At 44.7% G+C, this 13,600-nt stretch overlaps 1 protein-coding gene across 1 annotated transcript; it reads right to left on the bottom strand.

The window, feature by feature from the left end:
• Positions 1-1,215: 1,215 nt before the first annotated feature.
• Positions 1,216-12,556, bottom strand: LOC104474769 (ovocalyxin-32). The gene is made up of 6 exons (XM_086755042.1): positions 12,263-12,556; positions 5,628-5,690; positions 4,560-4,734; positions 3,749-3,885; positions 2,863-2,925; positions 1,216-2,769 (listed from the first exon to the last, which is right to left on the bottom strand). The coding sequence occupies exons 1-6, from the start codon at positions 12,476-12,478 to the stop codon at positions 2,611-2,613; spliced, it is 813 nt and encodes a 270-aa protein (XP_086611168.1). The 5' UTR covers positions 12,479-12,556; the 3' UTR covers positions 1,216-2,610.
• Positions 12,557-13,600: the final 1,044 nt, after the last annotated feature.

The raw sequence follows: 13,600 nt of genomic DNA, 5'->3' as shown, positions 1-13,600 counted from the left end.
ACGTAGAAGTTAAGTCTTTCCAAAACTGTCAACAACATGGACTTGTTTTATGGGCTTGATTTCTTGGCTCTTTGTTAGAAAACCAAACAAAAGATTCTGTTTCCCAGAATCTTACAACCGAGAGGGCGTGTTGCTGATGATACTCCGCTTGGGAATCAGTTGAATAGATCTTGCTCATTCATAGGAGAGAGATAAAGCAAGGTTGTTATAGTTGGGTAAGAAAGAGAAGATATTATTGTCAATATTTTTTAATTACTACCAGAAGATCCATGCTGAATTTTCTTTGCGTGCTCTCTTTTCCTTACCTACTCAGCTTAACAGCATTTTTGCAGACTTCCAGTAAACAGAGAATGAAGTTCCAGTTAAAACCAGCTATGTTCCTGGCACAGGATTGTGGCTGATGTTTACCAGACGCAGACAGAACTGCAACGGCCAGGCTTCTCCTCAGCCTTCACTGAAAGACTGTGAAAATTATTTATTTTAACCTTGAAAAAAGTACAGTGTCAGAGATTTGGCAGGGGCGTGTAAATGCTAACAAAACGCAGGCAGAACGTTGGGTGTGAGTAGGATGTTGCTTTGAGACAAATCCTTCTTGATCCCCTTGCTTTATTTTTTTTTTATGAAAATACTCAGCTGGAGCTCATTTCAAGAAAAGCCCTGCAGTTTCTCTGACATTTGTAGATTTTCTTAAAACAAGCAAATACAGCACATTTACCAAAATTCAAAGATGTCTTATAAAAGCTGTCTGAATGCAAGAAATAAATGGAGTGGTTATTATTTTATTTATATTTATGGCTTTTAAATTATGCTTATTACAGGCTAGTCGTGCTGCGAATTCCTGGCTAACAGATTCTGCCAGATGTGTGAATTCCAACAGGTTTTCTGCTTGTCCAGAAGTTATTGTTGTGCAGCTTCTTAATAAGTTTGTGGTGCTTATTTGGACTCAAAGTTACACCGGTCTGGCAAGCTGGACGTGCCTGATCGTCTGTTCTAGGTCTGGAGAGCAGTGGCAAAAACAAGGTAAGGGAACTAAACTTGTGGTTAGGTGCATTGCTGAAGTACAGCCCCAAAAATCCAGGCTATTTTCTTGTTTTAATTCTAAAAGATATTTTCATCACCAATTTATTTGAGAAATGTTGCCATTATAAGCTCTGATTTCATGCTTTTGATGATGAGAAATGTTTTACCAGCGCAAAAGAAAACACCGAGAGTATGTGAAATGCTGCATCACTGAATTTATTGTCATGTGTATTATTGCCGATATGAAAAGCTTCAGTCAGTGCAAGTATATCAGACAGATACAGGTGTGTAAAATGCCTGAATTTGGGGGGTTAACAGATAACCCAGTCTAAGTGTCCCCCAGTTAAAGCTTTCATGTTGAATGCCTTAGTCATCGTTACCGATTACAGATCAATGACAGCACAGCACACCATCAGTTGTAAAGAGCATAATCAACCCAAAGGAGAGCATCGCCTGTATTCCTAAGGAAGGCGTACTTACTGATACGGAGTTAATTTAACGTGCCAGAAATCTTGCTAATAGGGAAAAAAATGGCCAACTCGAGACAGTGTGGCACAATCTCGGAGAACAAAGGCAGGACCCCACCCAAATCTGGGTCTGCTGTGAACCCAAATGGAGAATTTGGTGTGGAAGGACAAAAAAAAAATGGTTTTGTGCTAGGACTTCGATTTAGGATGGGTACAAGACACAGCAGTTGTTAATGTAAGAGCTGCCTGATGGGGTATTCTGTTCCCTCACCGAACCCAAATGGGGAAATTCATCTGCACAGAGCCTCCCTGTCTTTGTGGTTCTGGCTGTTTTCGTTCAAGGTAATAGAACTACAAATAGGCAGAGACGACATCCTCCATTTCTGTCTGACAAACACCGCCTTGCAGTGTTCTGGCCCGGTGACAGATGCGGGAAGACAACAAAACATGTTTTCCTTACATCAATATTTGCTGAGTTGCCTTCACAAATAGAAGAAACTTATTTTTATGCCAGCTCACGCTGCTGGGAAGGGCGGTGCGTCAGTGGGACCAGGGCCGTGCAGGTGCTGGTAACTGGCTTTGTAGGGCCTCGCGGGGAGACGTTTCGCTGCCTACGCTCGGCCACATCCTCTTAAAGGCCAGACACTGGGAGAAGACGGAAAGTTGGGGTCAAACAGCAGCATTGTGAAAGAACCCAACCTCGACCCTGCGTAATGGTATTGCTTTATTGGAGATGTAAGTTACAAATCAGCATGTATCTACCCCCCCCCAAAAAAAAAAAAAAAGTAGACAAATATTTCTTAGTGACAGATTAATACTTTTCTCAAAAATTTTATCCAAATATATTAACTTTGTTTACAAACTATGTTACTCTAAGTAACAGTAAGTTAGTGATGTAAAATCAGCTTGTGTGTGTTTATCTGTGTACATATGTAGTAGCAAAGTTTTTAGAACATGAGTCTTGCAGTTTAAGAAGTTACAGGAATTAATTTTGGAACAAAACAGACTAGTGAAAGCATTCACATTCACTGTTCCACTTGTACAGAAAAATCATCACAACTCCAGGTCTATTAAAGCAAGGATTTTCTCGTTTAATACGCATACATAAAGCTGACAATCTTTTTTAAAAATTTGCTCCCATTTCACGTAAAATCCCAGCAGCTGATCCAGATTCCGTTCCAGATCCATCTTCGAGCCCCTGATTCTCTGAAGCACAGAAGTATTTCACTTTCAGAGGGTGATCAGGAAGCCAAGTGAGGCGCAAGTGACATGAAATAATTTCCTGGAGAAGAGATTTAAAAATACACATCTTTTATGAGCTTTATACCCTTCCTCTGTTGATGAAAGGAGGTATTCTACACATAAGCTTTCTTACCTGTGTTGGAATTTCATGAAGTAGGACAGTGTAGTCAAACTCAATAAAATCATCTTTCCGTATCTGGGCACGTATCAAAGAGAAAAAAAATGATCAGGAACACAAGTTATATCGTTGAAGTTTAGAGTGTACTCTGATTTACCTGACTGCATTTAGCTTGCTTAGGGAACGAGATGAATGGGGCTAGAGGTGGCTGTGGTCGTTGGCTGGAGGTAGACAGGTTTTGTGCGCGGAAAGAAGGGGAATTTGGAGCACAGAAACTGAAGGTGCTAACTGCAGCGTGGCTCTGCAGTCTGGCTGTTCTCTGACATGAAACTAGGCTGACTGAGAGTTAACCTTCAAAGAAATGTGAGAATCTTACCTGACTATTAATCTCTCCTTCAGAGAAACCTCATTCTGAATAACTTGGGAGTGAAAACCAAACACTGAGTGTTGATGGCAGGTGACTGAGGGAAACAAAGCTTTGGGAACTCCTGTGTTATGTGGTGCGGGTTTAAGATACGTTCCTCAGAGAGTGCATGTCCGGTACTGGACTGGTGCCTTCGAGCTTGGCTAGGAGGGCAGAGTACTAGGAGCGACTTAGGACAGGGCAGATGAACTGCAGGACCGTACGTTCAGATCTCCTGATTAAACCTGCAGAAGCCAACAGATCCACTCATGCTAACAAGGAAAATCAAGTTTTCTCCAAATGAATAAAATTTCTCTACCAAAATCTGGACGAATGACTTGGCAAGGAATGGAGATACTTGTACGGAGAAGCCTTAGGGATTTTGAGAGAATCACACCCATTGCAGAGAGCGTGACCTGTGGATGGTGGTTTTATTCTCTGCTGCTTGGTAGACTGTTAGCTTCTGTAATGCCGACGTGTAATTTCCACTCCGCTTACCCACTGCTTCACAGACTTGACTTGTGCCATGAAGTAACCCAAGTTCTCCGTTGACTTTTCCCACATGATGTAACTGCTGCCAACAACAGCCAAAGCCCACACCGGCTCCAGAGCGGGGTCAATATTTCCATAGCTGTCTGCAAGGGAGAAAGCAGAATACAAAAATGATTAATTCTGGCTGTTCAGCAGAAAAATGATAAACCACAGAACACTTTTGCCTGGGAAGTGACTCTTCTCTCAGATGTTTTACAGTCTTGAACAGGGAGGAGAATCGGTCGCAGTAAAAGTATGAAAACGTGATGGAACCAAAACTGCCAAGATACTTTTCAGAGGGCCCCCCCAAGGAGGTGAGAAACCCAGTCAGTGTCCGGGATAATGGCAGTCCTTACCCAGCTGGGAGGAAAATAAGGACTGGGGCGCTCTGTTTCCAGAGTGGAAAAATTCTGTTAGTCATCCCCTCTGAATTTCCACCCGCAGCTGGGGGAGGTCTGTGGGTTAAGGCAGCTGTTGATGCTTGAGGAGATTTTGCCTTTTCTTGAATATAAAATTGCACAGGCTTGCTCTTCAATCCAAAACACCTTCACAAGGTTGTGTTGACACCGTTGTTGCTAAAACACGGTAGGTTTTTTTTCCTCCCCAAGAATTGCTGGCAAGGTGGAATTGTTTTGATAGTTAGCTCCGTGGTTTTAGGGTGATACTGTAAATAAATGCGTCTGCTTTTTAAAATGCAGGTACATCTGCTTGCATTCTCAAAAGTGCCCAGACTCTTTGAGATAAAATGAAATACAATTGATTATTTGGAGCAGTGTACCTGGGATATTGTTTGCAATTATTGGTCTGGTTCGGTGCCTAAGTTTTTCGTAAAGTCTCTTGTCCTCTTCTTGGATTTGCTTCTGGTCTTTGGTATGCGTGCACTTGATATTGACAACAGGCGCAGACTTTGTCTTCCGATACAACACTGTAGCAAGGCAGCTCCCAGCAGTTTCCTGTAAAGGTAGAATTTAAAGCTGTTATTTTAAATTCAGATTTAATTTACCTGCAACACATTCTTCAAAAAGCTCTTGGTATTAACATGTGGAGTACGTACGTGTCTTTATGAGATGCTTTGTATGAAGCTGTAGAGGGGTCAATAAAGTCTTTAGATGGATATAAATTTTTTCCAGAAAAGTAAATAGGTTAAAACCACAAGGCTAAAGTGATTTAACAGAAGTTTTTAATTAAAGTGTAGTAGAAATGTACTAAGTCGTCTTGTAAATACGTTTGAGAGTTCTTAAGAAAGAATATTAATTGATAAAAAGGAATTTCATTGTATGATCCTTCAGCCTCAAAACAAAAGTAATCTAATGCTTCGTAGTCTAAAAATAATCTGAATTTCCTAAAATGTGTGTATAATGGAAAAGCAGATGCTTACAGTGAAATTGCTAATGACAGTTGTCTTACAGAATGAATGGAGAGGGCGTGGTAATAATTAAAAAGAACACACAGCTGTCAACTCTTTATTCTCATTTTGGTGTGTGGACACAGCAGGAGCTCCAGCAGGATAATGAGGGCCAGACCGCGACACGGAGTTTGGACCGTTGTGAAGTTTCGCGCAGGCGCTGGGCTGCCCGATGCGACTTTGCAAGACGATCTCTTCAGGCACGGAGCCGAGCAGGTAGCTACGGTGCTCTGAGCACTTGGACCCCGGCAGAGGCAGAGGACTGATGAGAGGAGATTCTCGGGTGATGCTAAGAGCTAACCATGCACAAGTAAAAGCATAAAGGTACGTCTTCCCATTGGGAAAGGTCCATTTACAACAGCATCTCCAACCCTCTTTTGGAGATGTTGGAGTTCATATGACACACACTATCAGAAGAAAGATGGAGGACCACAAACTCACCCCGCTTTTGTAGTCTTCGGTGGTGAACTGCAGGTAATACTTGTGCCCGTAGTCTGGGATGCTCTGGAAGAGAGAAGGATTGGGCCATCAGTGTAACCATAGCTTTACCTACTGTAACTTGTTGAGGTGTTGCCATGAGCGCCGAGGAGGGACAAGGAGGGCACCCTTACTACCTCATGGCCTGGTAGCATCAGGAAATCGGTCAGATGAGATGGGCTGAGATGATCCTAGCAGCAAACACAAAGGGTCTTAACAGCAGCAATAAATAACCCTTGTATTAAGGGATGTTTTAAAGCCTTTCCTTACAGAGATATGCAAGAAGAAAAATGCAGCTCCAAGTCCTTCACAGGACAGATTGATACTGAGTAACTAAAAATAGTAAAATTACACAGCAGTGTTCGGCTTCTGAGGAGGTATTTTTTGCACAGGCTATCAGAGTGCCCTTGAATATATAAATGAATCAAACCCTGCTGACTGATTCACAGTTGAACAGGAATTACACAGGCTAATTTAATCTTAGGGATGTTAACCTTTCTAGTTTTTTTTCTGTTGTGACTGGAAAGAGACTAACTTTGCTACACAGCATGCCAGAGCGGGATTCTGTCCCGTCTGCTCTGTTTTGCCCTGAAAATGCAAGTCGTTGAGTTGCTCAATCAACTACCCAAGATTCTGCTTGTTAAGGAAAAATAAACCACTCCTTGCTGATGGGGAGCAGCCAGTAGCACCTCTTGTAGCACAAAACATCAGAAAAGCCTTAGAAATGTGCACCTTTGAAATACGTCATTTTCTTGGATTTGGGGGTTTTGTTTGTTTGGTTTGGGTTGGTTTTCCTGTTGCTGACAGAAATGGTTCAGCTAACGAATTGTATTTTTGGTGTGGGATATAACAGACTGTCCTGGCCCATGCTGGAACAGAAACTAGCTTTTAATGATGGCCATGAAAAATATTAATTACCCTGAAACAGGATCAATGTCTCGTAAGAGCAGAGCCTAATCAAAAGTATTTGCATTATCTGCTCTTTACTTGATTAGTCAGGCTTTTATTTTCCTACCAACTTTTATATTCACTTTTAAAACTTCTATATTTATCTGTGAGTGAGGAGTCCAAGTAACAAATAGTGTGGAAAACGTTATAGTTATTCAACCAATTGCTTGTAAAATGACATTTTGTGTCATTTAACCGGTTGGTTGGGAGATTTCCAAGCCTTTCCTTTGGTTAAATCAGCCAGAAATAAAAGAATGAAAATAAGTCTTTTTGTATGTTATACTGTGATTTATGAGACAAGCTTTCTGACAGAGAAGCCAGGTCACTTCTGTGTCTGAAAGTTTGTCCTTTTGCATATATTACGTGGTTTAGTAAGAGGCATTCTCCCTCCTCAGAAACCTCTTCTTGCTTCTCTTTGCTACTGGCGTAGGATATATTGTTACACCGGGGCACCTGTGAGATAGCGCATAGAAAATACATTTTCCTGGAGAACACAAGCTGCATTTTAAAGTGCACATTTAATTCAAATTACTGTATTCCAGCAACAGTTAGTCTTATTTGGTTTTTAAATACAATACTCTTCAGATAAACAGGAGGGGAATTCTGGCTGTTTGCACTGTTTTGAAGATTAGAACCCAAAGCAAACACGAACGTGTTTTATTTATCTAAACTTGGCCTTTGCGTTCCCACTTTCTTCCAGGAAGCCAGTAATAGCATAATGTTAGCAAAGTTTCATTCCCAGGGCAAGGCCATCAGCCCAGCACCTGCCTTTAGTACATACAGGGGGTTATAACTGCAGATAAGAGAACAAATTGGTTTAGTCACTTGTTCTACTTTTATGAAATCCCATCCGGAAGCTTTGATGAGGCAAGGCGGGAGCTGGGCCCAGATCACACCACGAAGGCAATGGAGGAAACGGAGAGAGGATGAGTTCAGACTTACAATCTCTTCCCTGCCTCCCTGTTCTCCCCTTCTCTCCCACCCCCGTTTTGTGCACTGGCTAAAATGACGTCCTCAAAACGACAGAGAATGTGACACGAGCAGACGCTTTTAGCACAGCAAAATGGTAAAATTTACTTTCTGAAAGTTTACAAATGAATCAGTAATTTATGGCGCTGAAAGAAGGGTCTAATCTCTCAAGATAATCACTGCAGTTAAGTTTAAGTTTTTAATTACGGTAAAGCTACCCATCAAGTGTTATCTCTGTTGTTTCTAAGTCTTCACCTGACCAAGCACAGGTATTTTTTAAGCACAGTGACCTAGGCTCATCCTTTTCTTGTCATCTGTACCGCAGGTGAGAGAACCTGAAACAGGGTCAGTTGGACAACACCACTTCTGAAGCAGCAGAAGCTCAGCTCTGCTTTAACTGCTGACAGTTGATGGGGTTTCCTGCTGAACCTTTTCCTCAAGGGGCACAGTACAAAGTCTGTAACGGAAGCTCTTTTGTAGTTAGGCTGGATCTTTTCTGTCCAGCTTATTCAGTCATTTAAAATAATATTCTTCCCATATTATTTGTTCTTGCACTGGTGTTCTCTCTGCTAAAGAAAAAATAAATTTTATAGCTGTGATAACTTTGAGAATAGTATTCAGATTCAGAAAAATGTCTATCATTGCATTTGCTTGATACTGGGTGCTAATGAAGAAAACAAAATCAATGGAGACTTTTTATAAACTAATTATTCACTCTCTGATTCTTCTCAAGAGAAAGCTATAGAACAGCTTCATGACTAATGACTTGGTAAATATTCACTTTAAAAAGAATACATAATTCTGTGCTCATGTGGTTTTTTGAAGTAGATATTCTCTCTTCGTTTGCAGCACCTCCACCATAGCGGTACTGCACACCTGGACAGCTTTCAAGTGGCACCACACAGCTGAAATACGTATTCAGTCTGGGTATGCAAACCAGAGGGCTGCTTTGATCTTACCAGGGAGAGGGAGGAGGTACATTCGGCATGAAACAATTTTAACTATTACAAAAGTGTTTCTAATTTTGAAGAAAAACATCACTTTTATTTCCACTATTATTTTCCACTACCATGCCAAAATGCATCGCTGTAAACCATCACATAGTGTGCGATAAATAAGAGCTCAGGAATATTTGACATCACGCAATGATGGCTGGCTGAAAGCAGCCAAAGATAAAAGTGTCCAAAAGAGAAGAAAACAAGTGAGTAATTCATTTTTTCCACTGAATATCTGGGTCACGGGATTATTTTATTTCTGGGCTCAAAATTAACGCAACTGTCATGACAGATTTTTTAGTACTGCAAAGGCCAGAATAGCAATTTAAAAGCAGCTCATTCCAGGTCCTGAAGGAGGGAGTTTCACAATTTGTTGACACTGCTCTAACTCCCCACCGGCACAGAAAGGGGCGATCCCTCCCTTGCCGCAGGTTTCTATCTCTTCTCCTGTGCGTTTCCCCACTGGCATGTTTTCCCTGGGACCAGTTTTCAGTCGCCGATCAGAGGGCTGACCTGATGACAAAGCACGGAGAAGCTGGCACTGCTGAGGAGCGAGAGGGGGTGTCATTTGGGGGCTTGCCTAGGAGGACTGCCACCCCGCAGCCCTGCCACTGTCCCTGCACGCCAGCTCAGGTGGCCTGTGGCTTCTGGACGTGCTGGAGATGCCCGATCCGTAAGCAGCCAGGTGAGCTCGCAGGCTGCCCCAGGCAGGAGGGAAAAGCTGGCAGAGGTGGCTGTTTCCTCTGTCTCTCTCTCTCTAGCTTTCCCTAGGCAATTTATCTGCCTAACATGGGGTTCTGACTGTTGGAAGTAAGTAGAAATCTTTTAACTGACTTCTAATGTTAGGACCATAGTCCTGATAATTACACTGGTTTGTGTCAAGATGAGGCTGTGAAGAGAAATTCCCATCTGTAAAACTGCATTTTGTAGTCCAATTTAAGCAAACATTGCAGTTTAGCCAAGAGATTACCTAGCTTTACCTTTAGACTTCACCTCCTGGTTCACCTGCCTACCGCTCGGTTAAGCTTTCCAGGACAGCTTGGTGCGGGAGACGGCTACTGCAGCATTTGGAAAGTTCCTCTCTTGAATTCTAGGACCTTCAGCTGGCACACGCTAACGCTTCTCCTCTCACAAATGTATTTTAAAGTGCAGCTGTCAACAATTCCATGAGATGCGTGCTGCTGTTTCCTAGAAGATATTTACTTAAGTTGAAAAGACTCCACATCAACGAGAAGGGACAACAAAAAGAAAAGCGCAGCCAGCCAGTGGCAAGGTAGGAATTATTATGTGTTTGGCGTGTCTCTACTATTTGTTGCTAGGAGAGAAAAGCACTGAAGTCTCATTTTACTTGAACTTGAGAAATCCTTCACATTGAACAGAGTTACCATGCTGGCAACCGTCCCGTTTCTAATTACCACCATTTCACTGGCTAGTGGGCTAATCATGTTAGTTTTAAAATACAACGCTCATTATTAAATTCCATGATAAAATTACCCCATTTTAATAGGTCCAGTAATATGCTAACCAAGAGGAAATTAGCCTTCCTTAAAAAATTAAAAGAACAAAAACCGAACAACCAAACAAAACCCCCCAAGCCCCAACATTTCTATCTCTTGTATTCACATAATATAGCACATTCCTTCCAGGAAATTCTTTTCATTTTTTTACAGCGGAGGACAGGAAAGAAGGAAGTGACCATGTCTAGTACATTTCTCCTCTTGTTTTCACAGAGCATGCAAAGAAAAAGGGGAAATAAATTGCAGAAAGGGCTTACAGCAGGCTCCTCCAGCATCAGTACTGTGAGGAAATAACGAGGCATTTCACTTACCTATAATGAACCAATTTTTTTTCTTTCCTGTATTAAAAAGCAGGTGGCTGATGGTGGGCGGAAAAAATCCCTTCCCCTCCCCACAACAAAACTACCTTACAGATTTTCAGTTACACCAGGGTTAGAAAGAGGATTTGCACCAACCCCTTAGTTCTGATGTCTCAGGATTTGCACCAACCCCTTAGTTCTGATGTCTCTGTGAGAGCATCTCCTGCTTCCAGCAGCACAGGCTGCTCCCAGAGGCCCTGCTGTTGTTCTTAAAAGAGGTACAAGCATTTCCATGTATAAATATATACACGTGCACTTGTAGGTTTCAAGAGAAGTAGCAAATATCACCGTGAATTTCTGTCAGAGCAATTTTTGTCAGAGCAATTTTGTAGGAAGAACAAAATGTCCCACTAGCTTGTCCATGCTCAGCACCTATTAAACTATATGTTTAATAATGTTAAATTATAACGTTTGGGAATGATGACGAGAAGAGGCAGTTACCTAAAGGGTATGGTCTCAGATAAATCTACAGCAGGACGTCGTGTTTGCGTTCCCAGACACGCAGCATGACTAACGCGATCTTTCAGCCTTGCGTTACACAAATTCTAAATTTTTATGCAGTAGTTTGTGTTTTGTTAAATTTAATTGGAAATTATTCTGGTCTGTTAAATATTTATGTGCAACTCAAACAGGCTTCCAATTGTTTTGGAACCCCTGCCAGCTGGGATATATGTGGAAGACTGAGGCTCAAGTTCAATGTTGTAAGGACCGCAGTAGTAGATCCTAAGTGTTTTAGGCTGGCTTGAAAAGGGGAATTTCTACATTGCACCATCTTATTCTCAATTTTAGGAGTGAGGGCCTGAACAAGCCGTGCAGATGCTGAAGGACAAATGTTGGAAGATCTCCTTTTCAGATGCCAGAGCCATGGAAAGGATCCAGCAGAATCCAGTGCTGCACTTGTCGCTTCAGACTGGGAATCCAAACCAACCATCCCCTGCTTTAGGGAGCTGCCCAGCACTAGAGGAAGACTCAGTGAGAGGGCTGGTTTTAAATCCCACCCTCTGCAATAGCTTAGACCCTCCTCAGCCCTCCAGAAAGGCAGTGCTTTCCTTCCAGGATCTACAGCCTTGGACAAACGTTCCCAAAAAAGTTCTTGCCTGTTCTCTTTCTTTCAAAAACTGAGCTGTAAAGAAAAAACCACCCAAACCTGTGGCCAAAGGGAGAAAGGGGCTCCTATCTAAGACTGCCGCCCCTTTCTGTCACCTCAATTTGACATGGTTTTTGGAAGATAAAGGCATGTTTTCTGATGCGAACTGCGTCACTTCTAGTTGAGCTCTTGGTCTCCAGAGATAGAAAGCCAAAGTCCTTTTCATCCCTGCTCATACAAAGCAGTCACTGCAGAAGCGATTCTGCTGAAAACGTTTCCTTATCAAGCTGTTCTCCTTCCATCGTGTGCCCGCCATGCGCCTCGGTGCCCTCCTTCCCTCACCTGCGCGACGCTGCTCCCGGTTACAGGGCTCGGCGCGACCTCGACCAACATGACGGGGCGCTGGGCTTGGATTTGCGGAGACGTTTAAACCGTGAGTAAGCTAACGATCTTTTGGGGTGGATCCTCGCTGGGGTTCTGAGGGGCACCCCGAGCCCCCTGAGGGAGGGGGCGGCGGGGCGGGAAGGCGGCCGGTGCCCAGCGCGGCGCCGCGCTATGAACTGCGAGCGGCTCATCTCCGCACCGCCGTCTCTCACTCTTTTATTACAATAATTAATTAACTCTACTTGGCCGCGCCTGCCCGCCTGGGGAGCTCCCCGCCCGCACCGCGCTCCTCCGCAGCCGCGGCCCACCCCGGTTCCCGCCCCCCCCCCCAAGCCCGTACCTTCAGCGTGGCCTTGCGGACCTGCCCCAGCGCCTGCAGCGCGGCGGGAGAGGCCCCCTGGAAGTTGAGGTAGTGCACTGCCAGCCGCGCCGTGCCCGCTGCCAGCCGGCTGCCGGGGTTCAGCTCCCGCTCGGACCCCGCCGCCGCTGCCGACAGCAGCAGCAGCGCGCTGAGGAGGAGGAGGAGGAGGAAGAAGGCAGCGCTGAGCCCTTGCATGGTGCGGAGAGGCGGCGAGTGACTGAGGCGGGCTGGGCCGAGGGCCGGTACTAATAGCGGGGGGCTCGGCCCGCTGCCTCCCGCCCTCCCTCCGCCCGCTGTCAGTGCCGGGAAGCGCTCGGGGAAACTCCTGTCCTTTCGGCTGCTTCCCTTTCCCCTCATCCCTCCCACCTGCTTCAGCGCGCCGGGGCGGGGGGGGGCGGGGGGGGGTGTGCTTGAGGGAGGCCGGGGGGTTTTGGAGGGAGACAGAGGCGCTGGGGGTTGTCTGAGGGGATCTGGGGGCCTGAGATGGGCTGGGGGTTTTCTGAGGGGAGCTGGAGGTCTTGAGAGGGGCTGCGGGTCTTGAGGGGGACCAGGGTTTTTTTAAGGGGAGTTGGGGGTCTTGAGAGGGGCTGGGGGTTGTCTGATGGGAGCTGGGGGGCCTGAGAGGGGCTGGGGGTTTTCTGAGGGGAGCTGAGGGTCTTGAGGGGGACCTAGGGTTGTCTGAGGGGAGCTGGGGGTCTTGAGGGGCTGGGGGTTATTTGAGGGGAGCTGGGGGTCTTGAGGGGGACCAGGGGTTTTCTGAGGGGAGCTGGGAGTCTTGAGAGGGGCTGGGAGTTGTCTGAGGGGAGCTGGGAGTCTTGAGAGGGGCTGGGGGTTGTCAGACAACTTCAGCTAGGAGATGTGCCTATGTGAGGTGAGAGACTGCTGCTCCGAAACAGATGTGCAATCATAATAACACGTATCAGAACAAATACAGCTAATTACATGTAAACTCCCCCCCGTCCCCAATTAGCTCCTTCTCAGCATTATCGACAACTCAACACTTCCCAAAACTAAACAGGCTCGCTTAGAGACACGCTTTCCCTGAGACACAGCTGAAATACTCTGAAAATTGTGCAGAAGCAGCAGAAGGAAGCGTTTCTTCCCTGAAATAACTAAGTGAAGTTTGTTTGCAACCAGTATGGTCATATCTCTCGTAGCGTGAAGAAAATAAACTGAGACAGCAGCCCAGCGGCCAGAAGATGATTTTTAGGATGTGAGTGGACTTGCTGCCATGCCGCTCCTGGAAGCATCCCTTTCGGAGAGACTGAATGTGGTATAACGTATAAGACTGCAGTGCTTCCTGGGTTAAAAAAATCT

The sequence above is a fragment of the Chlamydotis macqueenii genome, chromosome 9 (genome assembly GCF_036417535.1).
Source record: "Chlamydotis macqueenii isolate bChlMac1 chromosome 9, bChlMac1.mat, whole genome shotgun sequence".
In the NCBI taxonomy this organism is placed as follows: domain Eukaryota; kingdom Metazoa; phylum Chordata; class Aves; order Otidiformes; family Otididae; genus Chlamydotis; species Chlamydotis macqueenii.
This window is presented reverse-complemented; position numbering and strand designations above follow the sequence as displayed.